The 27,817-nt window shown below is 57.1% G+C and overlaps 1 protein-coding gene across 6 annotated transcripts; it reads right to left on the reverse strand.

Annotated features, from left to right (window-relative positions):
* Positions 1-8: 8 nt before the first annotated feature.
* On the reverse strand, positions 9-27,366 carry LOC111169865 (G protein-coupled receptor kinase 6). Of its 6 annotated transcripts, XM_089905097.1 has the most exons (17): positions 27,164-27,366; positions 23,392-23,487; positions 22,359-22,471; positions 22,163-22,240; positions 21,705-21,805; positions 21,277-21,369; positions 21,108-21,171; positions 20,828-20,968; positions 20,352-20,542; positions 19,526-19,563; positions 19,345-19,434; positions 18,136-18,344; positions 17,908-18,045; positions 13,692-13,829; positions 13,475-13,609; positions 13,359-13,360; positions 11,654-12,822 (listed from the first exon to the last, which is right to left on the reverse strand). In XM_089905097.1, the coding sequence occupies exons 1-17, from the start codon at positions 27,213-27,215 to the stop codon at positions 12,714-12,716; spliced, it is 1,788 nt and encodes a 595-aa protein (XP_089761223.1). In that variant the 5' UTR covers positions 27,216-27,366; the 3' UTR covers positions 11,654-12,713. The 6 variants fall into 6 exon arrangements, with proteins under 6 accessions (XP_089761219.1, XP_089761223.1, XP_022420131.1 ...); XM_089905093.1 differs by lacking the exons at positions 11,654-12,822; positions 13,359-13,360 and adding an exon at positions 9-118 and having other exon boundaries at positions 27,164-27,365; XM_022564423.3 differs by lacking the exon at positions 13,359-13,360 and having other exon boundaries at positions 27,164-27,365.
* Positions 27,367-27,817: the final 451 nt, after the last annotated feature.

Genomic DNA, 27,817 nt, shown 5'->3' on the forward strand with positions numbered 1-27,817 from the left:
TGCCCGCAGCTGGGTTCAAGTCGTGCGCGCGCAGGCAGGGGGCAGCAGCAGCGGCGCCCGCTCCTTCCCATGGCGCCGACAGGCACGCTGGCGGGCCTCACCCGGGGCCGCGCGGGACCTGTGGGACAGACACAGGGCGCGGTGAAGGCGTGCTGTAGCCCCGGACGACTTCCCTGCCCGCGCCGGTGCCCTGCGCAATCCCGGGGAAGCCTCCTCTACGGAACCTCCGCACTCCGCGGGGGCCCGGTGACGTCACCTGGATGACGTCACGCTCAGAGGTTTCCCCCGTAGGGCTTTCCCGTATCTGAGACCCGGCCGCCGCCGCCTCCCAGCCGAGGTGACTCCAGGCAGGCCAGCAGGGGGCGCGCGAATGCCAGGTTCGACCTCCGTGCGAACGGAGATTCGCCATCCGCATCCCCGGGGTGCAGGGTACCCCAGCTCCGAAAGGGCTTGAGAGGCCCATAGGCAGACTCCCAGGGCGCCGAAGGGGAGCCATGGCGCAGTTGTATTGCGGCGGAGAAAAGGTGGTCCACCTCCTAGGCCCCAAAAGCAGCCCGCCGGTGCCCAGCTTCAGCCCTATGCATACACACCTGGCAGCCCCTGGCGCCCTAGGCCTTGTATCCGCTCCCAACCCTGGATGTCCAAAGCGTGTAACATTCCGGACCGCACCGCGGCTTCCTGCTTGTCTCAGCTCTTGTAGGGGGGGATCGGGCGGGTGGTTCCCGCGGCTACTGCGTGCTACCAGCCTTTGTCTGAGCCCAACGCGCCGCCGAGCGTGGGCCGTTCCCTCTTTTCCTTTACTCTAGGCGCCTCCGCTCGCTGAATCCCAGCTCCGTCTCCGCTTCCTCAGCCTCCTACCCATGCGCAGCCCCACTTGGCCCTGCCCTTCTAGCTCCAGGCCGCCATGTCTCTTCCCCCAATTCCTTTCCCTCTCTGCAGAGGGTAGGAAAATTAGCTCAAGTAATCGGTACCACCTGGTTCCACATCACTCCAGATGGGCACCTCTAGTTCCATTTCCTCTCCACAGCCAGGGTTGAGAGGGGAACCTTGCATCCTAAGAGGTATGTAGGAGGGAGCCCTAACTGAGGAGGGACAGGCGACTGTTCACCACCCCCTCAGAACAGGAATGACCCCTTCCTGACTGCCTTATACCCAGGGGCTTTCACATACAACCCTTTGGGGTAACAAATTATTCCTGTTTTACAGATTTTACACAATTAGCTGTGTGGATGGCAGTTGACGGTTCCATAATTTGAACCCAAGCCTGGCCACAAAACCCTAACCTGGGGTGGGAGAGTGCTGCTGCTTGAGCTACTTTGTGGGTCTCTTCCAGGAGCCCCATGGACCCCCCATCCTCAGCATGCCCAACCAAGGCACACATGCATTCAGCTCTGGGGGCCACAGTGAGCCTGAGCCCCAAGCTGGGGACCCCACATTAAGTTGACTTAGACTGGTCTGAGAGCAAGCTGGGGGGAAGCCAGGCCACACAGGCCACCCCACACTTCTCCCCCAGATGGCTCCTTTCTGACTCCGTGACTGCTTTGTGCCATGTGCCATTGGTGCCCGTGCCAGTCCCTTTCTCCTGGGCCTGTGTTCCAGAACACACAATGGCAGGAACAATAGCTCCACCCGCCCCCTCGACAACCCCACCATGAGGCTGCCATGGTGACGCAGCCCAGATAAAAACACGATGCTGCCAGTCACTGGGAGTTAATTAAATCTGTTATTCTCCTTTTCCTGAGCCCACAGGAATTTTCAGGAGTGCTCTGAGGAAGCTGGCCCTAACTAGGGGGCTCCTTGGCCTGCAAAGTAGGAACAGCTCCGGGTCAGGAAAGCACTTCTGGGGCTGGAGGTGATGGAGTTTAGCTGAATTAGAAATAAAAATACCTGCCAAGGATTGTCTACTGTGTGAAGCCTCATTCTAGGCCCCTTCCGTGCAGAGTAATCTAATGCAATCTTCAACACCACCTTCTCACTGGGGGTCATGCCCATTTGATGGATGAGACAGTCTTAGAGAAGGAAGTGACTTGCCCTGGGTCACACAGCTAATAAGGGGAAGAGCTAGGATTTAGCCTGAGTGTGAATCCAAAGTCTGTGTTGAAACACTTTCCCCTAAGTGATGAGTGAGATGTAAATAAATGCACGTGAGCACTCAGTACAGGAGATTTGGCAGTCGTGGGGACACTGGCCAGGCTGGCCAGCCTGTAGCCAAAACGCGCCTTCCTACTCCTTCCTACCAAAACTTGGTGCTTCTGGCAACCAGTCCTCAGCTCAACAGTGGGAAAGGCTACAGGGTGAAGGAGAGATGGAATGGCAGCTCTAGGGTTAACAAGGAACAAAGGACAGGGACTGTGCCCTGAGGGGTCCAGCTCAGCTCGCTGGGCATTAGGAGGACTGGGACAGGCCACACCCAAGACCCACTGGGTGCCACTGTCGCCTCTCAGCCTGTCTCATCTATCAAATGGGCATGACCCCCAGTGAGAAGGCAGTGTTGAAGATCACATAAGATTCTGTGTGGAAGGGGCCCAGAACAAGGCCTGACACACAGTAGACAAGCCTTGGTGGGTATTTTTATTTCTAATTTAGCTAAACTCCAGCTGAGAGGCAGGAACTATTGCTGAATTTTACAGACTTGGCCTCTGTGGGTCTGAGAGAGGAAGTCTGCTTAAGGTCTCACAGCTGAGCTGGCCCTCTGACCCCCCCCCCCCCACACGGGGCTGGTCCATAGGAGTTGCTCAGTAATATCTCATCTAATCCACAGTAGTTGCCCAATATATAAATGTCAAGGAATTAATTCAGGCTTCTCCAAGTGCTCTTCCTGACCAAGCCAAGCTTCTCAAAGCCTTTCCAAAGGGCTGTTCCTTTATCCCTTCATGCCTGTGCATGCTCCTGTCCGGGTCTGGGGCGCCCTTCAAACTCAGACCCTGCCTCTTGCTCACAGCCACTCACCTTCCCCATCCCCTTCAGACGCATGCCTGGTCCCTAGTAAATACCAACTCCAACTGTGTGCTGGGAGCGGAGCCTTTGGCCAGACTCATCCTTAAGTCTGCCGTTTTATGATTTGTTTTCTGTTTGTTTCCTTATTCTCTTTTCTTACCTTTTTGCGGGTTATTTGGACGTTTTTCAGGATTCCATCTTGGTTTATTTGTGGAGTTTGTGAGTATATCACTTTGTAGGGTTTTCTTAGGCCACACACTCACTGGGAGCACAGCAGGGGATGGGAGCGAGAGCTGGAGGGTGACATGTTGTCTCAGTTTCCTCGTCAGTGGCCGCTAATCCATACAAAGGGCTTGGAGATGCCCAACAAACATGAGCACTGCTGTCCACAATTTCAGAGCTGGGGGTGCAGAGGTGTGTGCCCCCGGGCTGGATGCCACAGAGAGTTCTCAGTCACCCTATAAACTACGTGAGCATTCTGCCCATTTGACAGATGAGAACACTCGGCTCAGAGAGATTAAATGACCCCCAAGGTCACACAGATCTCTTACTCTAGGGCCTGGTGCACTGCTGTGGGCACCTCCCACATTACTCCTCTGTATGGAGAACCCCGGCCCCCTAACCTTAGACCCCAAAGATCTGCTGCTGGCTCTTTTATCTCAGCAAAGGGCCCACCGTTTACACCATCTGCCAAATCCTGTTGTTTTTAACCCTCAGTATAGTGTGTCTTCATCTGTCCACTTCCTTTTGTCCCCCCACCGCAGCTGGCTGGGTCAGGTCACTGTCATCTCTCACCTGGGCCCCCATTACCGTGCTTGCCACCACTCTCTCTACTTCCACGCTGTGCTTCTGCCTGGCCTGCCACTCTCCACACTGTCCATTTCCCCCTGGCCTGCTCCTGAACCCAGCTGCTACACAGCCTCGCTGCTCTCGCCCCAGCGCGTGCTCCTCAGCCTCACCTGTTACCTCCCTGGACGTGTCAGCCTCCAGCTACCTCACCCTGCAGGGCTGGATGAGAAGTCCAACGATATCAATCACAGTGTTCTGTAGTGGCCTGTGTCCAACACGAGGGCTGCATCTGCCTTGATCATCTGGCATACGGTAGCTCAAAAACCACTTGTTGAAGGAGTAACTGGAGGTGTCCAGTTACCTGTTTGGTCTTTTAGCTGTCTGACAAGGAATACCTCAAGAGCTAGGTGTGCATCTAGTTCATTCCTGGGAAATGTTGGCCATTCACCAAAATGTCACTGAGAAAGCAGCTCTCAGCCCTCACAGGGAGGTTTGTAAGCAAGCTGAGGATGCATACGTCTATGTGAATAAAAGGAAAAGTCTATGTGGAGATGTGTACCAGGGGCTCTGGAGTGGAAAGAAGGAATCCCAGGCAGCAGGGGCTCTGGGTCACAAGGGGGAGCCGTGGATGTGACACCAGAGTTGCTGGTCAAGTGAAGGAATAGGCATTCAGGCTGGGGGACAGAGGAGAGGAGGAGAGTATGGTGTGTGGAATGAGGGTGGGGTAGGAAAGGTGACCGCTCACCTGTCCTGCGTGCCCTGCACGTGCCAAGCCCCCTGCTAACCTCTCTAGATTCATTACCTCAGCGAGGAGGGAGCTGCTGCCATCCCCACTCTACAGGCAGAGAGCTGGGGCCTGTACAGGCCCACATAGCCTGTGGGCTTATGAAATCCAGGGGACTGTAAAGCCCACTGTCCTGGCAGGAAGGCCATTTTAGGGAGGCACTGGTGACATTTTTACACTCCTCCCACACCAAGACAAATGAACTGAAACCAGAGAGAGATGATGGCAACTGTCCCAGCTGCCATAGTCGGCCAGGCGCGGAGCTGGCCAGAACCTCATTTCCAGCGAGGCCAAGGTACTGGCTTGACACCCTCACCTGCAGGCAGCATCTCTGTGATCCAACCTCAGCACAATGCCAGGAACCCAGGGCTTGCGAAACTGCAAACAGGACAACAGAGATTGGGGCCCTAGTGGGTTGGTGTCTACTGTACTCAGATCTGCCCCTCCAAGGGAGTTGCCCACACCTCGGGGGTTGTGGGGGGGGAAGCGGAGGTGATTGTACCCTCTTTTGAGGGGCAGCCTGGTGAACACGCAGAGCACTGAGCAGGGAGCCCTGGGTTCAAATCCTACTTATACCCTGCCCAGGCTGTGTAATCCCATCCCAGCTATTCCCATGCCTGAGCTGAAGTTTCTTCACCTGTATGACAGAGACAATGAGACCTGCCTGGCAGTGCCAAGGTAGGAGCAGAACTGATGGGGGATGTGAAAATACACCAGCATATACAGCTGCACTTGACAAACCAAATGCCAGCACCTTGCAGCCTCAAGAGGCTCAAATGTGGAAACTGGCCCATGGAACTACATCTACACAAGCCTGGAGGTGGTCTAGCAAAAACTGCCATCACTTTCCCTTGGACTAGAGATCTCAGCCTTGTGACTCTCAGGCTGGACACAGTTCATGGACGTGTTTTGTTGGCCCATAATCATTTTTTAAAGATATGATTAGTTGCCAAGATTTAAAAACCAGGAGATTTTACGTAAATTTCTGGGTCAACTTGAAAACCGGACAACCTCGTCACACCAAGTCCACCTTCTCAGATGGTGACACAGACTGCAGCTGATCAGTGCCCTAGTCCACCTGGGCCTTGGAGGCATTTGGGCTTCTAACCCCTGAGCTAGACTGAGCACCCATAGGGGCCAGCAGTGCACGGGCCCATCATTGCTAAATTCCTTCTGCTACAGCCAGGGCTGCAAGCTGACCAGGCCACAGAGCCCACAAACCAAGGAATAGGGCCTTGGGGGTTTCCCAGGGGACTGAGGTAGCCCTCACTGCTCAGCTTCCCTCAGAGAGAGAAAATGGAAGGAGGGAGGAAAGGAGGCAACCCAGCCATAGCACGGTCCTACAGAGCATCTGGGGGCAAGAATCTGGCTGATTTTGCTGGAAGAAGGAAAGGTGTGCCAAGGCCTAAAAGACATAGGGAATTTCCTCACTGGAGGAATGCAGAAGAAGGTTAAGAATGCTCCTCTAGAAGGCTCTACAGTTCTTTTCCGCCTGGCTCACAAAAGATAGCATGTAGCAATACCATAGCAAAGAGGGGCCATGCCAGCAGAGAAACCTGCACTGGAAACCTAGCTCCACCACTTATTAGTTGTACAACCTTGAGCAAGTCATTTTACCTCCCTGAGCCTTGGAGTCATCACCTCTAAAATGGGGATAATAAACTTACCTTGCACAATGTTGTAAGGACTAGGAGATCATGGATGCAGAATGCTCAGCACAGGTCTCACACAGCAGGAACAGAATGAAAGGAGCCTGTGAGTAATTCCAAAGGCACTCCTGCCTGTGGGAGACTCAGGCCTGACTTAGGATACCACCCATCTAAGGGCATCTATGTCAAGGCCTCACATGCCCAGGTAATGGTCACCTCTGGTACCCAGGAGACCTCCCTGGATGGGAAAGGAAACCCAAGGGTGGTTGTGGTCACTGGGATGTTGGGTCCAAGGCCTGCGGTTGGGGCTGGCATCTGCTGAGTCAGGCCCGGGAGAGATGGCAGGAGGGCCATTTCTCTCCCTCAGCACGCTATCCACTGAGGGGAGGTTGGGAGGGGAGCCAGAGGTCATTTCCTCTGGCTCAGCGGCCATTCTCCTCTCAGAGGAGCTCCCCTGGAAGGTAGGACATCTCCATGTGGCGCTGGCCTGCCTGCCGGCCAACCTGCATGCCACCCAGCACAGTCTGGGCTTTGTGCTCAGACAAGAAAGGGACACTTGTGATCCAGACAGGGGGTCGGGTGCTTCTATTTGGTCTGGGATTCAGCTTCCCTGGGTCAGCAGTGTCCTTTCCTCTGCTACTGCCCACGCTCCTTCCACCCCTTCCCGGAGAATGGTGGCTTGAGAAGAGGAGCAGAGACCCACCGCGGGCCCAAGCCACGGTTTGGCACATGCTCTGGCCGTGAGGAGGAGGGATGCGAGCGTCTTTCATCTCCCCTGGTAGGGACCATCACCTTTGGGGCACCCAACTCGGGTCAGGCCATTTCGCTGGCGGGGGTGGCGGTGGTGGGGTTTGGGTTTGGGGTGACGGGCACAGACCCCAGACCCATGCCTCCTCCTCCCGTGGCTGGCCCAGGGGCTGGCCCGCCCCCACGTTTGCTGCCACCCCAGGAGCCCTGCTGCGACGACTGCAGCCACGTGGGAGCCAGCTCCTGCCCACGGGGCCGCTCGCCCCCCACCCCCACCCTCGACGGCTGTGGAGGCAGGAACACCCAGACGGGCCAGAGGGTCGAAGTTCCCCCCACCGCGAGAGGGAGAGTCCCCCGGGGCTTCGGCCCCTCGTGGGGGCGGGGATAGGGGGTCGCCGCCCTGCAGCCGCGTTGCCGGGGAGCGCAACCCGGTTGCTGTGGCAACCGTTTCCAAGCGAACCGGCGGCGGCTTGCGCCCTGCTCCCGCTTCTTGGCTCACTGGCGCCTTCCCTCTCTCTCCCTGCCTCCCTCCCTTCCTCCGGTGTGGGCTGGGGGAGGGGCTGGCCGGGGCGGGGGTCCGGGGCGGCGATCCGGGGCCAGGGCGCGGAGCCGCCCGCGGGGAGGGGCTTAGCCCCGGGACCATCTTCCGCCCGCGCTCCGGACCCGACCGGCCCGCCACCGCGGTACTCACGGGCCCAGGCATCCTCCTCGAGCTCGTCCTCCTGGCTCGGGGCGAGCGGCACGGGCCCCGCGGACAGAGCCCGCGACCCGGGGGAGGCGGCGGCGGCCCCAGGGAACGGACTGTGGCAGCGAAGGCGGCTCCGAGAGCTGGGCTGGAGCCGCGGGGCGCGCGCACGGGCGCGTACACGGCGCGTACCGAGACCGGCGTGCGCGCGCGCGGCCGCCGGCAGAGGGCCCCCACCCCCAGTCAGTCGCCGCCGAGGATGCTGTCCCGGGAGCGAAAGGCTGAGGACCCGGCACCCACCTGCCGCACCGAGACTCGGCAGGCAGGGCGCCGGGTTCACCCTGCACAGGGAATGCCCACGCCACGCCGCACAGCTCCTGGCAACAGGTTGTCCGGACCCGGCAGACGCTAACAGACCTGGTGCACACCGTCGTCGGCTGAGCACACAGGATGCTCAGCCAAGGAGCTGAGATGGAGAACGAACCTACCTACCTCAACCCGGAGAACGCACACATGTCCAGGCCCTGGCCACATCCTGACAGGCACCGCACACACGCAGTGGGCAGGGGCTGGAGCAGGCAGGCACCCCAATGTGGCTCCAACTCACAAATACATAGCCCACTCCCAAATCACGGCCCTTCCCACTGTGTTCCCAGCACACACTATCACATGTCTAGTAAGAAGTAGCACAGGGAAAACCTAGTGCTGGATCCATAACCCTGGCTTTCATGGACCCTGCTCATGCCCAGGGAACAGAGGTGAGCTCTAGTGAGGGCCCCGCTACCTAGGCTGAGTCTGAACCTGACTGTCCATCAGCCTCTTAATTGGGTTCTTTGTTTCCAGTCCAAATTCTCCACCATGCTTAGGGTGGTCTTCCAAAAACATCCTCCACCATCATGTTGGCTGGGGCATTTTGAGTTCCAAGTGACAGAACCTCAGAACAAATAGGCTTGAGCTCAAAGGCATTTGGCACATGTAACTGCGAAGTCCAGGGGTAGATTTTAGCTGTGATCACAATTGTGTTCCAGCAATGGAATGAGGCATTTATCTGTTCTCTCCACTCAGTTCTCTTCTGTTTGCATTATTTTCAGGCAAATTTGCCGCCAAATGGTGGCGAGGATGACCCCACAGCTCTAGGCACAAGCCACCCATCCCCGGAGGAACTGAGAACCCCAATTCTTCCCCAACAGTTCTAGCAACCCCCTAGGTTCTTTTTGGATTCATTTTGGCCAAGTGCCCATAGGTGATCCAATCGAGGTATGGGGGAAGGGATATGTGTTCAGCCACCCAGTATGTTACCTTTTCTTTGAGCACCCTGATTTCATTGGGGGACTCATTTCACCCCATTAGTTGCCCCTGATGTACAGGGGGCAGGTTCCCAGCCTGGTCATTTGGATTCCTTGGATCTGGAGCTCAGTGGTGCAGAGACATAAACATGGCTGTAGCATATTGCTTCTGGAGGTTGTGCCTTGATGAGCTGCCTCAGTTCTCATTCTTCCCCACTCAGCTCCTCCATATCTTTTTTTTTTAATTAATTAACTTTTGGCTGCATTGGGTCATCGTTGCTGCGCGCGGGCTTTTCTCTAGTTGAGGCGAGCGTGGGCTACTCTTCATTGTGGTGCATGAACTTCTCATTGTGGTGGCTTCTCTTGCTGCGGAGCATGAGCTCTAGGCTCACGGGCTTCAGTAATTGTGGCACGCGGGCTCAGTAGTTGTAGCTTGCGGGCTCTAGAGCACAGGCTCAGTTGCTCTGCGGCATGTGGGGTCTTCCCAGACCAGGGCTCGAATCCGTGTTTCCTGCATTGGTAGGCGGATTCTTAACTACTGCACCACCAGGGAAGCCCCTCCATATCCCTTTAACACTTTCTAAGTTAGCTATAGGACAGCTCTGTCACTTGCAACCAAAGATTCCTAACAGCCCAACCTGGGTCACATGCTCTGGGTGTATGTGTATGCAGGGGGTGCAAGCCCAGTCTCATATAAACCAAAAGGACTGAGGGGAGCCTACCCAAAGGAAACATGGGGTGCTTTTGTACATGCTAGGGAGACACCCTGACACAACCACCTACAACCCTTCAGGACTGCCCCACCCTCCAGATGAGACGCCGCATCTTAACACAGCTTTCAAAGCCCAGGATGGCAGAGTCTCACTGACCTCCGCTCCAGCCACTACCCCACGTTCAGCCATCCTAAACCACTAGAGGCTCTAGACCATCCGTCTCCTCCCCTGGGAACATCTGATTCTGTATCCTGGAGGGTAACCACTTGACACCTTTGTGGCAAGGGGCCTCCCCTGTTTGGTGTTGGCCCCCAGTCCCAGCATCATCTCTGCTACAGTGCTGATCACACTGGGTCCCACTGTCCCCACGTCTGCTTGCCTACCAGACAGAGCTCGAAGCTGGCAGGGGCCTCATTTCCATCTGGGTCCCCCAGCTCTTACCATAGGGCTGGATGGAGGAGGTGAACTTGGGCAAGGCTTGTTAAGAAGTGAATTCTGGGAGTTTTCTCTGCCAAGCATCCACTGTGGTAAGAACTTTAGGGTGGGTTGAACCCTAGCCAAGAAGTTCCTACCTAGCCTAAGGGGAGTCTGGTGGGAGGTCTGGACCCACCCGGCTACCTGGCACTCATTTACCCTTGCACACCTGCCCAGAGCTGGGCTGTGGCTTCTGCACACTAATACCTATCTCCCCCCACCACCCACAAGAAAGCCCGGAGCACCTCAGGCCCCAACCTCTCACCTCCAGCTTCTTCATCTTCAGCTGGCTTCCTCTCCAAACTGCAGTGGCCGCTCACCAGCTGGAAGACCTAGGTAAGGCCCTCTCCCTACCCCATTTCCCTCAAGTCAGTAGAAGCAGCGGTGCGCACTCCACATACCAAGAGCTAGGCCGCCACCAGAGGCCCCTTCAAAGTTGGTACTTGGAACCTTGACTTGTCCTTAAGATAGCCATCAGCCTGACCCCCAGCACCCACATACCCCCAACAGGCAAGAGTCCTGCCAGTGACCCAGGGGCTCAAGGGGGTGACTGGCTACTTAGTTGGATTCTCATAGATGCCCAGTGAGGCGATGGGTATCACACCCAGCTTTCCAGACGAGGGAAGGGCCTATGCAAAGGCAGCTTGGCAAGTGGCCAGGCTGGTACTTGAACCCAGAGCTATCCAACTGCAAAGCTCATGTGGCCTCTGTGGCACTGGGTACCCAGCCCAGAGGCAAGGAACAAACACTTATGGTGGTTACAGAGCATCCCTGGGGGGCTGGGGCCACTGGGATGCTACAGACCAGGAAAAGACTTGTGAAGTCTGGGACAGACTTGTGGTCAACAGGCTGCCACTCCCAAGTCTCTGCACAGGTGGAATGCTCCCCAACTTCCTCTGTCCCCCAGGTGAATGTCTCCTTCAAGACCTGGCTCAACTGCTACCTTCAGAGAATCTTCCCTGATGGCCACATGGCTGGTCTCCACCCACCTCTGCCACAGCCTAACTTCCAGCATCACCAGTGTCTGTCTCTGCCCAGCCACATTTCCTGCTTCAAAGGCAAAGCAGAGGAATGGCTCTAACACATGTGTACTGGCCCTGGGCAAATCACACAGCAGGTGTCCAGGTAAGACAGACTGGGCAGGTGCTCCTAACTGGCAGGTGTCCAGGTAAGACAGACTGGGCAGGTGTTCCTAACAGCAGCTCCCACCTTACTCCCCAGGCCGCTCCAAACCCACGAGCGGCAGCCAGGCCACCTTGGCCTCGGAGGAGATACTGCCAGCTGAGCCCACCTCTCCAGCACAGGCCCACACCCTAGTGGTTCCAGAGCCAGACCCATACCTAGCGGGGACCCAAGGCTTCTTTTCTCAGGCCTCAACCTGCTGAGGAAGCTGCTGGGCCCAGAGGCCACCAAAGCCTGGCTGCCTGGAGAGGCTACCCCAAGATCGGCCCTGGGGGCCCTTGGGCCTTGCTGGAAGGGCAGCCGCCACTATCCCCACTTCCAATCTCTTTCCACTTCCAGCAGGGCCAGGGAGGCAGGAAGACCCCTGGACCACCAGGGGCAAGAAAGAGGCAGGCAGGGGCAGCTGGCCAGGTTTGTGCTCGGACTGTATTCACACAGAGACATGTGGCAGCTTATATTGGACAAAATGGGTAATAAAAATTGGCTTTAAATATGGAAAAACTGGGACCCTGTAATCCCACGCTACCCTCACACTGGGACCAGGATGGCCATCACAGTCCAGGAGGGGCCAGGGCTGGGGCCTGGGCCAGGGCAGGCCCACAGCCTCGCCTGCCCCCTTCTCTCTCTCTCTCTCTCTCTCTCTCACACACACACACACACACACACACACACACACACACACACCCCACAGGCACACACTGGGAGGGGTGGATTATTGCTGGGCACATGTGTCTGTTATGAGGGGAGTCTGGAATGTTTGAGGGTTGGTCAGGGACACCCCCACCCCTACCCTTCCCCTGGCCTGGGCTGGGGTGTTTCTGCATGAGGTGTCTTCAGGACAGGGCCCAGCACAAGGGACGAGGTGACCTGGGAGCTGGAAGGCAGAGGCAGACCCATCTGGGACAGCCTGGGCAGTGGACTGAGGGGTCCCAGGGTCAGCCCAATCTCTGGTCACACTTTGGCACAGGCCTAGGGGACAGAGAGGTCCCAGATCCAGCTCTGACAGGTGCTGAGAAGGGACAGTATTGGGCCCCAGAGGTGGCGGCCTAAGCCCAGGGCGGCAGGGGCAGGCACGAGTCTCACTCGGAGGTCGGCGGTGGCAAGCACAGTGCTGGGGGCCCAGGGGCCTGGCCTGGCCCAACCTCGCCCGTCTGAGCTGGGCCTGAGGTGCCTGGAGTGTGGCAGCAGCCCCTCTGCCGGCTCCAGCGTGGGTCTTAAGAACGCTCTGGTTGCTATATACATTCGTACAAAGACATAAATACAGAAAGCCCCGAGCTCCACAGACAAGAGCTGAAGGGACGCACCTTTGTCCCAGGGACAGTCCAGGCCTTGCCAAACTCAGCCAGACCAGGGGCTGAGGGGCAGAGGGCACTGGGGACAGCTCCGGCTGTGTTCCCCAGGCCACAACTTGAGTGGACAATGGGGAAGACCACTGTGCAAAACTGTAAACAGCGCTTGGAGTAGCTGCTACCGCCAACTGCCCGGCGGGGCCTCAGGTTGGGGGCTAGAGGCGGGTGGGGAGCTCGAGGCGGGCGGGAAGTTCTTCCTCACTGTCGCTGCAGTTCCCACAGCAGTCCTGGAGGGCGGGGAAGACACGGAGGGAGAGAGGCAGAGCAGGCGCAGTTAGCTACCAGGGCCGTCACCTGGGCCGGCCCTGCCAGGGCAGACCAGGAGCTCCGTGCTCCAAGGAGGGGGCTCCCCACGAGGGGCCCAGAGCAGCAGCTCAGGCCAGACATGTGTGGACATCAGTGCAGAGGCTGCTGGCAACAGGCTGAAGTGAGGAGGACCAGGTGGATCCCAGGCTCTGCCAGGGCCCTCTCCCCTGGGGCCGGTGGAGGCAGGGCATGGGGAGACAGATGGCTAAGCAAGGCTAGCAGCTTGCAGGTGCTGGGCACGGAAGCAGTGGGGAGGGGGAGGTAGGGAGCGGGCACCAGACTTCTTTCGCCCACATCTCGCCTCTGCCATGGATGGGCTGTCTGTGGCTCCCCAAGGCCGGGCAGCAAGGCCAACCCATGGGGAGCCCACACTGCTCACCTCTGGAAAGAGAAAAGAGGCCGTGAGCCCAGCCGGGGGTGGGGGACAGGCGGGAATGAGGCCAGAGACCCTGGGCACCGCTGACACGGCTGGAGGATGCCTACTCCCCGCGCATGCAGGCACCGGCTCTGCCTCCCACCCACCGTCCCCTGGAGCCAGGTGGGGGACCCAGGTAGGACACTGCTGGGGGTTACCTGGCGACTGAAGAGCCTCTGCAGCAGTCCCTTCTTTGGGGGTGCAGGCGGCTGGCCCTTCCAGTCCAGGTCTGGGGGAACCGAGCCATCCAGCCCGAAGACATTCAGCTCCTGGAAGCACTCGGTCTCCACCATCTGCCACAGAACAGGTAGCTGTGAGTACTGACCCCAAGGGTGCCCCTCTGGAGCCCACCCCATCAGCTGGGCAGGTCCCCACCTCATTCTGCCAGGGGATGGACACACTGCCCGTGGCAAATTTCTGGTAGAAGTCCTGGTCAGTGGCTTCCAGCTCCACACCCTTAACTGTGGAGAACTGTTCAATATCCAGAACATCCTTGCAGTAAATGGCCTGGGGCTGGGGGGACAGAGGCAGTGGTTAGACAGGAACACCACACACACTCCTCCTCGACAGGAGGGCAGCTCAACCCTGAGCTGGGGCTGGGTTTGCCCTGACCCTTGCAGCTTCCTGGTTTGCAGGTGCCCCCAGTGTTTACAGCAGCACTATTATGACATGGAAGCAACCTAAGTGTCCATCCACAGATGAGTGGGTAAAGAAGATGTGGCACATGTATATAAATAATGTACAGTGGAATATTACTCAGACATAAAAAAGAATGAAATAATGCCATTTGCAGCAACATGGATGGACCCAGAGATTATCATACCAAGTGAAGTAAGTCGTACAAAGACAAATATATTGGGCTTCCCTGGTGGCTCAGTGGTTGACAGTCTGCCTGCCGATGCAGGGGACGCGGGTTCGTGCCCCGGTCCGGGAGGATCCCACGTGCCGCGGAGTGGCTGGGCCCGTGGGCCATGGCCGCTGAGCCTGCGCGTCCGGAGCCTGTGCTCCGCAACGGGAGAGGCCACAGCAGTGAGAGGCCCGCGTACCGCCAAAAAAAAAAAAAAAAAAAAAAAAAAGACAAATATATTTAACATGACATCACTTATATGTGGAATCTAAAAAAATGATACAAATGAACTTATTTACAAAACAGAAACAGACTCACAGACATAGAAAACAAACTCATGGTTATCAAAGAGGAAGGGGGGAGGATAAATAAGGAGTTTGGGATTAGCAGATATATTTTACAATATATAAAACAGATAAACATCACGGTCTTACTGTATAGTGTGGGGAACCATATTCAATCCCTTGTAATAAACTACAATGGAAAAGAATCTGAAAAAGAATATGTATACACACACATATACACATATATACATCCGTACATATATATATCTGAATCACTTTGCTGTACACCAGAAACTAATACACAACATTGTAAATCTACTACACTTCCAAAACAGAACAAAACACAAGTGCCCCATGCACTTCCTGAGCATGGCAGTCCCTTCTCTCTGACGCCCAAGTTCCCCTCTAAACTGGGGCTCATTATCCCTCACTGCTCACTGCCTGACAAGGCTGCAGAGCTGACCCACGGTGGCCAAGCAGCCCCCACAGTGCCATACGGAATCAGTAACAGGCACCCCCCTCCACCTGTATACAGCTGTCTAGGTGCAACTGGTGAGGGCAGCGCAGACTGAATCTTAGCTGGGTGCTCCATGCGGGGCCTGGAGCTGATAGGTCCTCTGTCCTGGGATGTCCAATGGCATATTCCATCCCCTTCTGCTTCACAGCCAACCAAAGAATTAGAACATTCCTCCCACCTCTCTGCGCCCCCAGCCCTCTGCCAGGAGCCCACCTCACTCCAGAAGGCCACTTCTTTTTTCATCGTTACATTTTTTTCTAAGTCCTACTGTTAAGGATGTCAAAATATTATCATGTAAAATCATACAGCCGCTTTTTGGAAAAGTCTGGCAGTTCCCCAAAAGGTTAAACATAGCGTTACCATATGAGCCAGCATTCAACTTCTAGGTGTATGTCCCAGAGAAATGAAAACATATGTCCCCACAAAAACTTGTATGTGAATGCTCAAAACAGCATTATTCATCATAGCCCCAAAGTGGAAACAACCCTAATGTCAATCAACTGATGAACAAACAAAATGTGTCATATTCATACAATGGAATATTATTCAGTCATAAAAAAGGAAAGCAGTACCAATAAATGCTACAACATTGGTGAACCCTGAAAACAGTATGCAAAGTGCAAAAAGCCACATATTATATAATCCCATTAATATGAAATGTCCAGAATAGGCAAATATAGAGAGACATAAAGTAGATTAGTAGGGATGTCCCTGGTGGCGCTGCAGTTAAGAATCTGCCTGCCAATGCAGGGGACACAGGCTCGAGCCCTGTTCCGGGAAGATCCCACACGCCATGAAACAACTAAGCCCGTGCACCACAACTACTGAGACTACACTCTAGAGTCCGTGAGCCACAACTACTGAAGCCTGAATGCCTAGAGCCTGTGCTCCGCAACAAGAGAAGCCACCGCAATGAGAAGCCCGTGCACCACATCAAAGAGTAGCCCCCGCTCGTCACAACTAGAGAAAGCCCGCGCACAGCAACGAAGACACAACGCAGACACACACACACACACACACACACACACAAAAGGTCGATGAGTGGATGCCAAGGGCCAGGGGAGGGGAGAATGGGGAATGACTGCTAATGAGTATGGGGTACTTTGGGGGGAGGGGTGATGAAAACGTTCTAAAATTGATTGCGGTGATGGTTGCACAACCTGACTATGCTAAAAGCCATTTAATTATATCCTTTCAAGGAGTGAGTAGTATGGTATATGAACTCAATAAAGCTGTTAAAAACTATATCATCATCAAGCACATTTTTCATCTGCTGCTTCTAAAAAAAGTTAAACTCCAGGGCACTGATTTGCAAGGTTGGTATGCAGGGAAGGAGGAGTAAACTCGAGTGGCAGGGCCAGCCCTGAGGCAGGCTGCCGGAAGTCAGGCTCTCAGTTCAACTGCCCACACCAAGGCTAAAACTGTGGGTTGCTGGTGAGACGCACCTACAAGGCCACCCACTAGGTGGCCTCCCACTCCCGTTCCTGCTCCCCTGCTCTGTGGCCCACACCCCCACCTCACATTCTTGCTCCACGTTCCCTGCACATGCTCATGCCAGCTACACTGGCCTTCACTGCTGTTCCACCTCTCAAGGCTGGTCCCTGCACTAGGATCTTAATGCCTGGCTGCTCCTTCTCCCTGGAATGCTCATGCCCCAAATCCTGGTACAGCTCTGTCCTTCACGTATTTTAGGCTTCTACTTAACCAACAGCTCCTCAGAGACCATCCTGTCTAGAAATACTCCCACCCCCCCCACCACTCTTTTTTCACTTACTGGTTTATTTTGCTGTGTCTTCCCACTAGAACATGAAGGGAGGACTGGGTCCTGTTGACTCTATTAATTCTGAGGTCTGGTACATATGGGCACTCAGAATATTTGTTGAATGTGTAAACAATCACGTGCATGGTTGACAGCCACCAACCTGGCCTGCCCATCACCTACCTTCCTCCCCCGTGTTCCTGGTGAACTGTCAATCACAGGTCCCAGTCCTCTTACACATGAGAGGGGGGCAAGCGCGTGATCTAATCTTGGCCAATCAGAACCTTCCCTATGACTTTATACAGAGAAGCCTGAATTCAGTGGGAGAAGAGTCAACAGGCTGCAGCAGAGCCAAGAGATGGAGTCCTGACAACATGGTATGAAACCCTGACATTGGCCCTACTCTGGGACTTTCTGGCCAAATGAACCAATAAGCTCCATGTTGGGCATAAGTTTGAGTTGGGCTTCTGCCACTTAGAATTTGATGACTCGAGGATGTTTCTGCCAGGAGGATGCCTGACCCACTGAGATGCTCAGTAAATGAGTGAGACTCTGCAGAGGGGAGTGTCCTACTCCCAGACAGGAGGTCAGCGTTCCCAGGTGTAGTGGGCAGCAGATATTTTGCCAGCCCAATGGCCCTTTCCCCTGCTGGCAAGGCATCTTAGTTTTCCTTTGGGAAACCGATCTCCCACCACTGGCAGTGGCTCAGGTGGGTATAGGATCCAGGTGTGGCTGCTGAGGGGCCTCTGGGCAATCAGGCAATGAGCATCAGCCTCAGGCCTTGTTTTTCCTTTTCGGACTTCTTTTGAAATTATTGGGCAAGAGGCACTCTCTGTCTTCTAGGGTGGCTGAGCTGTTAAGATGTAGGCCTGCCACACCCTGGGGACAGCTGCCTGAAAGAGAAGCCTGCACACTGACCAGTAGTGGTCAGAGAGAGGAAGACGGAATTCCTGCAACATTGTTGGAGCCCTGGATCGGGTGGGCCAAAAGCAAGGCCTCTCCCACAGCTTTTCATTTTTCTGAGCCCGGTGAATTCTGTTTTACTGGTTAACACACTTGAGTTTTCTAACACTTGCAATGAGGGTGTCCCAACCAATCCTCCAAGAGCCCCCAACCCTTCCCACCCACCCCTGCCCCCCAGCCAGGGCTTGGCCCTGCCCTCGGCAGGAGTGGGCAGCACTCACATCAGGCTTGAAGGGTGGTTCTAGCATGCCGGCTCCCAGCCGCTTGAAGTTCAGCTTCTTGAAGAGGGGGTGCTCCTTCACCTCGCGGGCACTGCCCCCCCCACACCCCAGGCGCTCAGCAGGGTCCTTGCAGAGGAGCTACAGCAAGGCAGGGTAGTCAGGGTAGCCCCGGGAGAGGTGCCCCCAGCCCCAGCCCTGGCCGGTTGGGCCTCCTGCTGGCTGCTGTACCTGGGAACAGAGCGAGCGGGCCTGTGGGGAAAAGTGCTCCGAGTACTCCTCGGGCACCTCCTTTACCAGCCGCTCCACCTCCTCCCGCTTGATCTTCTTTTTTCTCTGCTGGAAGGGTGACTGGCCTGCGATCATCTCGTACAGGAGGCAGCCTAGCGCCCACCAGTCCGGGCTGAATGTGTACCGTTCGTTCTTCACCACCTCTGGGGCTGGGAGGGACAGCACAGGAGTTAAGACGGGGCAGGAGGCGGAATTGAGCCCCGGGGCCCCAGGAATGCCCAGCATGCATGTCAAGGTGGGGTAACCAGCTCAGACACCCACTGGCACCACCCAGGCAGGCACCATCAGCAGCCCGGTGGGGACTGAGGTGAGTTGGACAGCACACATCTCATCAAAGTGCGCTGGTATGGCCCTGCAGGGGGCCACGTCTTCTGACTTTTCAAGAGAAGTCAGAAATCCGTATTTTTAACATGAAGCTGTCTGGGTTATCAAATGTTGGCGATCAATTCAAATTGTTTGAAAAACAATTTGATTTAAACACAGATGGAGGCCAAATTAGGCCTAGTGTGGCTGCCAGTTTGCAACCTCCAGATTTAATATCAAAGAGAGGAAAGAAGACAGCAACTGATTTGCTGGATAGCTACTGCCTGCCAGGACAGGCAGGTAGGGATTTTTGCCTCTACTACCTCTTTTCATCTTCAAGGCAACCCTGGGAGTAGGTGATGATCACTTTACAGTCAGGGAAAGTGAGGCTGGGAGAAGCAGAATGTCCGGCCCGAGGACACATAACAAGGAAGAGGTGGAGCCCATAGCTGGAGCTCTGTCTACTGTGTCACGTGGTCCCAAGGGGAATTTGGGGCCACATCTTGGCCTCCACCACAGATGGGCACTCCCACTTCTAGCATGGGCAGGTCTCGGGAGTGGAGAGTCGGGGCCATGGAAACAGGTATGAGGCCCTTGTCTTTCACTGGTAGCCACCTGTAGGCCCGGCCGGTAGGAGTAGCTCAATGAATATGTAGTGAGTGAATGCTGTGGATTCACAGTGTGTGGGGCCCTGGCTGAGTCTTGGTCTCCTCATCTATAAAAGAAGAACATCAGCTCTTTCTATTCCCTGAGGTACAGGAGACTTCCCAACAGGGGTGGTGGGACTGGGCCCAAGACAGAGAGAGGACCCAGGAGGCTGGCGGGCCAGGGGGAAGGGAGACTCACCCATGTAGCCCACAGTGCCCACACGGCCTTTGATCGTCTGGCCCTCAGGTACGTGCACTGCCAGCCCCAGGTCGGAGATGCGGATGTGACCTGAATGTGGATGGAGAAGCAGGGAGGCCCGTTAGGCAGGTGGGCCAGACCTCCCCCATGCCTCTCCCACACTTTGTGGCCCCTCACCCACCGTGGTCATCTAGTAGGATGTTCTCTGGCTTTAGGTCCCTGTGGGGAGAGAAGGGCAGGATCAGATGCTGCTCAGTTTGCCCAGCAGCCAGACAGGGCCACCCCCTCCTAGCTCGCTCACCCCCTAGGATGGGATGTGCAGCAAGGTGTGGGAGCCTTTTGTTGCCAGAAGACAGACAGCCCTGCCTTCCCTGGCAGCAGCCCCAACCTGAGGGAGCAGATGAAGGATCTATGCAGCCAGGACTCCTGGAACTCACTAGGCAAGTGGAAGGCAGTTCCCACTCAGAGGGAAGCTTCCCAGACATCACCAGCAGCTTTGTTCACCGCTAGTGCTCTCCCTCCACTCTGGTGGCTAACTCTACCTTTTCCATCTGTCAAATGAGGCTACTCATCCATCTCCTCATGGAGCTGTTGTGAGGCTCAAATGAAATCATCACCAGTAATAGTAATAAGAGGAGCTCTCCACTACCGAGTTCTATGTACTTTACAGCATTATCTCATTCATTCCCTACAACAACCTGAGAGGCAGGAGTTATATATAGTCTGCTTCCCAGGAAAGAAAATGGTGTTGTGAGCAGGGAGCTGAGTGGCCAAGGTCACAGAGTGAGAGAGGGGCGACAATGCCGGGATTCACAAATGGTCAACCAGACCCCAGAGCCTGGGTTCTGAGCCTCTCAAGTCTGCCTAGTGTGGGTGAGTGTGGAGCCCCCAGCCAGAGCCCAGACAGACTTGTGCCTGCAGTGACAGCCCCAGCACACCAACATCTCTCTGCAGCCTCCACCCAAGCCCAGTTGCGGCCCCTGGCCAGGAGGGCCACACCCCTGCACCTGTACACGATGCGTTCCCGGTGCAGGTCCTCCAGGCCGCAGCAGATCTCTGCCGCGTAGAAGACGGCCCGAGACTCGGGGAAGCCAGCCTGGCCCATGTGGTAGATGTGGAACTTGAGGTCGCCTCCGTTCATCAGCGTCAGCACCAGGCACAGCGCGTCCTTGGTCTCATAGGCGTAGGCCAAGCTCACCTGTGACCAAGAGGGTCCGAGCCCTGAAGCAGGGGCCGTGGGCCACCTGGTGGGGGGGCTGGTGCCAGCCGCCCGAAAAATCCTTCTTAGTACCACTCCCTGGGGCCCAGCCTGCTCCCTAGGCCAGGTGTCAATTCCCCAAACCCACCCTTCCCAGGCATCTCTGAGGACAAGGGAGGCAGTCGTGCCTAGAGGGGGCCTGTGGCAGGGAAGAGATCTTAGTCCAGCGAGTGGGGAGAGCAGGCGTGGCCAGGGGAAAGGGAAGGGTCTCCTGTCTGTACTTACTACAAACCTACTGTTCACTTTCTCCAGGATCTGCTTCTCATTGAGGGCCATGGCCTCCCCTTTCCGCTTCTTGATCCGCTTCTTCTCCAGCTTCTTGCAGGCGTACATCTTGCCTGTTGCCCGCACCTGGCAGGCACATACCTGTAGCCAGGGTAGATGGGGCAAATGGGGACCAGCTGGGCCCTTCCTGGGGGTACAGGGGCTCAAAGGGGGAAGGGGCTTGTCAGGGTCCACCCTACCCCACCTCTGTACTCTGCTGGGCTCTGGCCTGGCCACTCACCTCCCCAAAGCCACCTTTGCCCAGGACTCGGTACTGCCTGAAGGTGTTTTTGGTCACTGGCTGCCTGTGGACAAGGGGTTGGGGATCAAACACTAGCTGATCAGGGGCCTGACGCCCATGAGAGCCCCCACAACCTGGCCCAGCCCAGCCCAGCCTTCAAGGAGCTCACCTTTCCAGCCACTTCCACTGCAGGAAACGGTTGAAGTAGATGCTGTCGAGGTAGTCGGCAAAAGGGGCCACACTCAGGTACTCGTGGGTCAGCCTATCGAGAAGACCCAGACCACTGGTCAGCCCCTGACACCCCAAGTTCTTGGCTTGATGTGCCAGGCCCCCTGTTATGTGTATGCTCAGCCTGAAACGCAGCATCCTCAGCCAACCCTCTTGCTAACCCACCTAGGTGGGAGACATGCATCCTGGCTGAAGCCCAAGATGCTACAGAGAGGGGAGGCAACCTGCCCAAGGTCACAGAGCTGGCGCAAGGCTGGGGTGAGGGGCTGAGCTCCCTCACCACCTGCTGAACTGTTCACAGCCTTCTGGGTCCAAAGAAGCCCACCCGTCAGGACACGATTCTCAGCCTACGGGCAGGGAGAGGCTTACCGGGTGAGCTCCTGGAAGAGGTCTTTGCAGGGCCCCTGCTCCAGCCGCTGGGCACAGTTAGTCACCAGTTGCCGGGGGACCTCAGGGATGAGGTCGGGACCCTAGGGACAAGCCACAGACAGGTCAGTGCAGGGGCTCCCTTGGCCAGCCACCCACTCCCAGGGCAGAGATGGCAGAGACCTTGGGCCTGTGGTGGGGTGGCTATGGGCTGGAGGTGCGCCAGCCTGCCCAGTCGCTGAACTTGGTTTCTGCTGTTCCCCTTGAGGCAGGGTGAAGCAGAGCTGCTGGCAGGCTGCAGGGTCCAGAGCCCCAGCCCACCCTCCTGGGCTCCATGCCTGCAGTGCTGCCTGGTGAGCCTGGAGCAGCTCCAGGGCACTCTCTGCCTGAGCTGTGGTCAATCCTCTCCCCATCACTGAGCTCTACCCACTGCCATCATCCCTCCATCAGTGCTCACTCACCGTGTGGCTCAGAAAATTCTGCATTAGCCGCCACCCACACTCCTTCCGCTTCTCATCAGGGGTCACTTCATAGTCAGCCTGCGGGGTGGGAGGCAGAGAAGCTTGGGGTTTGGGTACAGCAACAGGTGTGGGGAGATGGGGCACATGTGGCCCGGGACCTCTGCCCACCCTTGGTGTTGAGCTGGGCTGCACTCACCACCCCGTCCAGGAAGGCAATGCAGCGGGTCAGCTCGGGCCTCGTGGCGCAGAACTCTCGGAACAGCAGGCGCCCGATGGGCTGCCGCTCACACAGGCTGTGGTAGTCACGCTCTGCAGGCAGGGGTGGGAGCTGTTGGATTTCTGGACCTGGAGCCCACCGGCAGGGCACTCCTGTCCACACCACCAGGCCCGGGGCCCTAACAACAGCTTCCAGCCCTGCAGTATGGCAGCCATTGTCTCCTTTAGAACCCTCACCACAGCACTGAGGTGGCACTACTGTTACTGCCATCATAGCTTGGGACTCCGAGGCCCAGAGAGGATAAGTAATTAGCCCAAGGTCACACAGCCAGGAGTGTGGCTCCAGAGCCGGGGTCCTCACTTCCAGCCGCTGTCTCCTGGTTCACACAGTTGGGGTTGGGTGTGGTCTGTGAGGTTCCGGCCCGGCTTGGGCCCGGCCCACACCTGCTGACTGCCTGGCGAAAGTGTGGGAGGAAGCTGTGGCTTCCGGCGAGCTCGAGGCTAGGCCTCCTTCCCGGCGGTGGAAGCAGCCATGGTGTACTCCTAGCCCACGTGCAGGCCTTCAGAGGGGGCCTGGCCCTTCTCGTTAAGGTTTTGCGGGGCACCCGCAGGGCCAGGCTGGGTGGGGCTGAGCACAGGCCTGGGGCTCCCCGGGCAGTCGGTGAGGGCTGACTCCAGCCCCTGAAGCACCCTCCGCTCCATCCTGCGAGCCCTGCTCGCCCGAGGCCTGGCCCTCCCTTCCGCTGCTTCCCTCAGATCGCCCCCAATCTGACCCCGTCCTCCTCCCCACGCCTACCCCAACCACCCGCTGCTGTCCTATGTGCTCTCTGCCCTCCACCCAGCCCAAGCCCAGGAACTGAAACTGGGTTGGTGGTGCGGCCTCAATTTCTCTGGTCCCCAAAACCCCCAACCCTGCCCCTCCACCCTGAGGCAAGGTCTTGGGGGAGGCCCCCTGGCACCAGCAGGACCCTCTCACCTCTTCACCCCAGCCCCCGTCTCTACCCAGGTCTCACCAAGGCTGAGCCGCAGCTCTTCGCACTGGCTGATATGAGGGAACTGCAGCATCTGACGCCATTTCTTGCTTTTGCCTTTGCGATTCCCGCCACCACCTGTGGAAGCAAACAGGTGCTGGGTCTCGAGTCCCGCCACTGCCGTGCCTCCCCTCCATCCTCAGTGCAATCCAGAGGCCTTCAGGGCCCAGCCTAGGCCCAGTCCACTCTGGGAGGCACCTCGGGCCTTCCTTCCGCATGCTGCAACATGCCCTCGCTGGGTTCCAGGACACACATGGGCCCCTAGGCCCACCTGCTAGGGGCTTCTGGGCTGGAAGAGCCAAGAGGGGCATGAGGCCAGCCACTGGGGGAGAGTGGGGTTTCCAGGTAGCTTTGGCAGGCCTCAGCTTCTTCCTGCCAGGTAGGAGTTTCCCAGGTGAAGAAAGAGAAGGACACGATAGTGGTGGGAACTGTGTAAGTCAAGGCCCAGAAGGGAGACGTTCCAGGACATGTGGGACATGCCTGAGAGATGCCAGAGGCAGAGGGCAGCCTGGGTCACCAGGTAGGCTCCAGGCCCCTATTACGAGGCCCTGCATCAGAGCTATCAGGGACGCAAACAAAGTGGTGGCAGGAGGGTTGACACTCAGGATCCCTACCCCTGCTTTCCTGGTCCTGCTACCTGCCTCATTTTACCTAGCTGACCCCTCATCTGTAGCTGCTGAGACCAGGGTAGCAGCTCAAATGCCTACAGAGCCAGACAGGTACAGTAACTGTGGGCCAGATGGTAGACAACAGGGAGTGGTGAGGAGTGTGGGAACTGGGCCCGGCATGCCGCTTCAAACAGGGGCAGCTGCAGCACAACCACGGCTGACTGCTTGATTGTTACTAGGCAGGAATGCTGGCCCAGTGTGGCCAGCTCTTTTGACTTTTCAAAATCAGCTGAGACTCTGGACTGTTACATGAAATATTAGTTCCTATATTTTAAAAAACCCACTGCAGCCCAATAAATAAAATATGTTAGAGATCTAGCTAGATGTGGCCTGTGGGCCATGAGGTTGAAAATGGTGGAAGGAGCCTGAGTCTTGGAATCTTACAGACCTGGGTTTGAATCTCCACCTTACACTTCAGGCCCATCACTTGCTCTCTAGGAACCTCAATTTCTCCATGTGTACTTCAGGTCCAGAGCCATCTCCAGAGGTATTGTGATGGTGACCAGGAGAGTCTGTGTCCAGTACCCAGTAGGGCTGTGGCAAGAGGTGGGTCCCAGCTCCAACAACTCAGTGGCAACCTCAGGCCACCACTATCCCTTGCCTGGCCTCAGTTTCCCCTATGGTTTACCCAGCCTTGTTTCCATCTGACCTGGCTGAAGGCAGGTGGTGCAGGAGGAGCCACCGTCTAGGGAGAGGGCAAGGCTGGGTCCTCCAGTAGGCTCCCTGACCTAAGCTGCCTGGAAGAGGAAGTGTTGTAGGGTACCCATTGGGAAACCTGCTAGCAGCCCTCCTGCAGCCCGCACCCAGCATACCCCACAGTCATTGCTCCACTGTGAGTGAGCAACGGACCCCCACCCCCCAACCCAGGGCAAGGCCTCCCCAGAAGGGGAACTCCTCCCCCACCCCTCCATCCGCCTGCTACCCCCATCACTTACTTCCTCCTCTCCCTCCTCCCAGCCACATCAAGGCAGCAGCAGAGTCACATGCAAATATCCTGTCCTGGAACTGCCACCAGAGTCAGTGGGGCTCCTCCCCACCCCAGCCTGGTCCCCTCCCCGTGCCTCTGGGGGCCTGGGAAAGGAAGGAGGACTAAGTGAGGGTTCACACCTCCAGTGCTGTCCCATTTCATCCTCATAGCAATTCTTCCAGAACTGGCCCAATTTTATGAGAAAACCGAGGCCCTGAAATGAGGAGTCAATTGGTCCAAGATTACGAAGGCTGGAGGTCCCAGAGTCAGGACTTGAACCCAGCTCCCTAGGACCACAACCCAAGCTCTTCTCCCACCGCAAACATGCCTGGCATCAGGTGTCAACTGAATACATGCAATCCCAAATCACTCAGGGCCTCAGATCACTTGGGAAGCTGGCAAAGGCCTGGGGTCCAAGCCGTCAGCCAGCTCATGAAGGGATTCCAATGCACTCAATCTACAGACCGGGGTTCAAAACTCAGTGACAACTGGGATTTCCTTTAGTTTTCAGGTCCCACCCTCAACCATCCCACAAAAAGAGTTACTGAAGTTCAGAGAGAAGAGACTTGTCTAGAGCCACCCAGGTGAGAGGGACAGAGCCAGGTTGGAGTAAGGATTCTCCAGTGAAGGCATTGGTCTCAGTCTGGCCATAGCCCCCTATGCCTCCTGAGGAATCCTACCAGAAGGTGCCCACACTCTCTGGTCAGGCAAGGCAGTGTTCTCAGCAGGCCTGAGGCCTGAACTGGCTACAGCCCTAGGGAGGGAGGCCTGGCCAGGCTCTCCCCACCCCTCCTCCCTGGATGGCTGGATGACGAGGCAGAACAGAATCGGCAGATGCCCCCAGAGGCTGGGAGGAAGGCCTAGCCCCAGGACTCCATAACGGACAGGAGATAAGGAAGGCTCTGGGCACTGAGGACCCAGACTGCCATGCCCATTTCCAGGCAGCACTTCTCCAGGGTCAACATGCACTGGACAGGCAGGGGGCACCAGATGCTGTGCCAGCTGGGGGTTCCTCTGGGTTTCCTACAGACTGCATTGGGGACATCCTGTGTCCTAGGCGTGAGTCAACCAGTCTCACTGTGTGTCCTTGGGGCTAGTCACTGATCTAAGCCTCAGTTTCCCACCTGTAAAATAGGTCAGAAAGGCGAAGCAGATGTCTTTTTCAGCCTGAAACCCCAGCAAAGAGTCTTGACCTCCCTGCCCTAGAGCTCCAAAACGAAGTGTCTTCTCTGCTGGTCCCTGGCACCCTGGACAGGACAGGGCACAGAGTAGGTGTTCGGTGATTATGTTACTGAGGTGAACAGTGGCAGGTGAGGGGCAGACTGACCGCAAGGCAATGAGGACCAAGTCTGGTCCCTATGCATCCCCAGGATCCTCATAGAGCAGGTGCCTGGTAATGCCCGAGGAGCTCAGCAACACTAGGTTCACAAGACAGGCTCCCTCTGCCAGGCCTTGCACTTAACAGTCCTACCAGCCTGGCATGCCTCCCTTCCTTCAAAACTCAGCTTCCAGTTTTTTCTGTGCCCATCTGCCCCACTACTCCCGAGGGCAAAAACTGTGACCCATTCACCTCTGTCCCCAGTGTCCTGAGGCACCGAGCAAGTGGCAGTCATGCTGGTAGCATATATGACCAGCAGTTTCCCCACCTCGCAAAGGCTGTGCTACGGCAGAGCCTCGGTTAATTTATTTTCCAAACCTTTTACCCTGCACCAACTTTGTGCCGGCCCAGGCTGGGCGCCGGAGTCTGGGCCCGGGCACGTGGGGTGTGGGCTGCCCCTTTCCCTTCCTGCGGCATCTTCTTACCTCTCACCTGGGAGAGGGCTCAGAGAGGCTCTCCCGGGGCTGGGGTCCCACCCTTCCCTCTTCCTTCCTCTCTCCTCCTCTCACTCCCTCACCACGACCCCACCTCCTCGCCGCGCGGGCGGCGGCCTGACCCACCCCTTGCTGGGCTCTAGCTCCCGGGGGGCAGGTGCGGAGAAAGAGGACCACAGGCCGGAAGGGCTCGTGTCTGCGCGAGGTGCGGGGCACGGAGCGAGCTGCCCTAGGGGATCGGGCGACTGAGGCACCCGGTCGAGCTCTGAGGCCGCGCGCCCGCGTTCTCCTCACCCAACAGCCTCACCTTCCCGGGCCTTGAGTAGCACCGTGTTCGCTACGATGTTCTCGAGCTCCATGGGCTGCGGCGCCCCCGGGCCCGCCGGGCCGCGCCACCGGCCGGGATTGCGCGAGGGAGCCGGGGCCGGATGGCGATCGGCGCGGCTCGGCGCGGCTCGGCTCGGCTCGCAGTGACCGCGCCGCGGCCTCCCGGGCCTCCCCGGCCGCCGCCGCCCGCCGAGCACTCTGCGCCCCCTCCCGGGGGCCACCCCTGCGCCGGCACGCCCCGCCCCGGCCCGCCCTCTGTTTACTTTACTCAGCCAATAACCGGGAGAGCGCTCGCCGCGCCGTCTTCCCATTAGACAGCCTCTTCATCATCCCCCGCCCCCAGAGCCGGGAATTCGTTCAAAGGAACAGGGGGGCGGGACTTAAAACGTCACCTCTTCCTGGTTGGTCTGCGGTGGGGTTCAGCCTCTACGTTCGAATTTCTGGGCCTTCGTAGGATACCAAACTGCCAATTAGGGCCGAGCCCTCCGCTGGGACAAAAGAGGTGGGTCCTCTGGGTCACGCCCCGGATCTCTGGTATTTGATTGGATGAAGGAAGCGTCAGTCATTCTCAGCTTTGCACCCTGATTGGGCCATTAGATGTGGGTGTGGGCCAGGTCCTTTTGGCTCGCCTTGG

This window comes from Delphinapterus leucas, unplaced genomic scaffold (assembly GCF_059928025.1).
Source record: "Delphinapterus leucas isolate spDelLeu-1000000601 "Yukka" unplaced genomic scaffold, BTC_Dleu_Yukka2 spDelLeu_asBTCV2_sq25, whole genome shotgun sequence".
Lineage (NCBI taxonomy): Eukaryota > Metazoa > Chordata > Mammalia > Artiodactyla > Monodontidae > Delphinapterus > Delphinapterus leucas.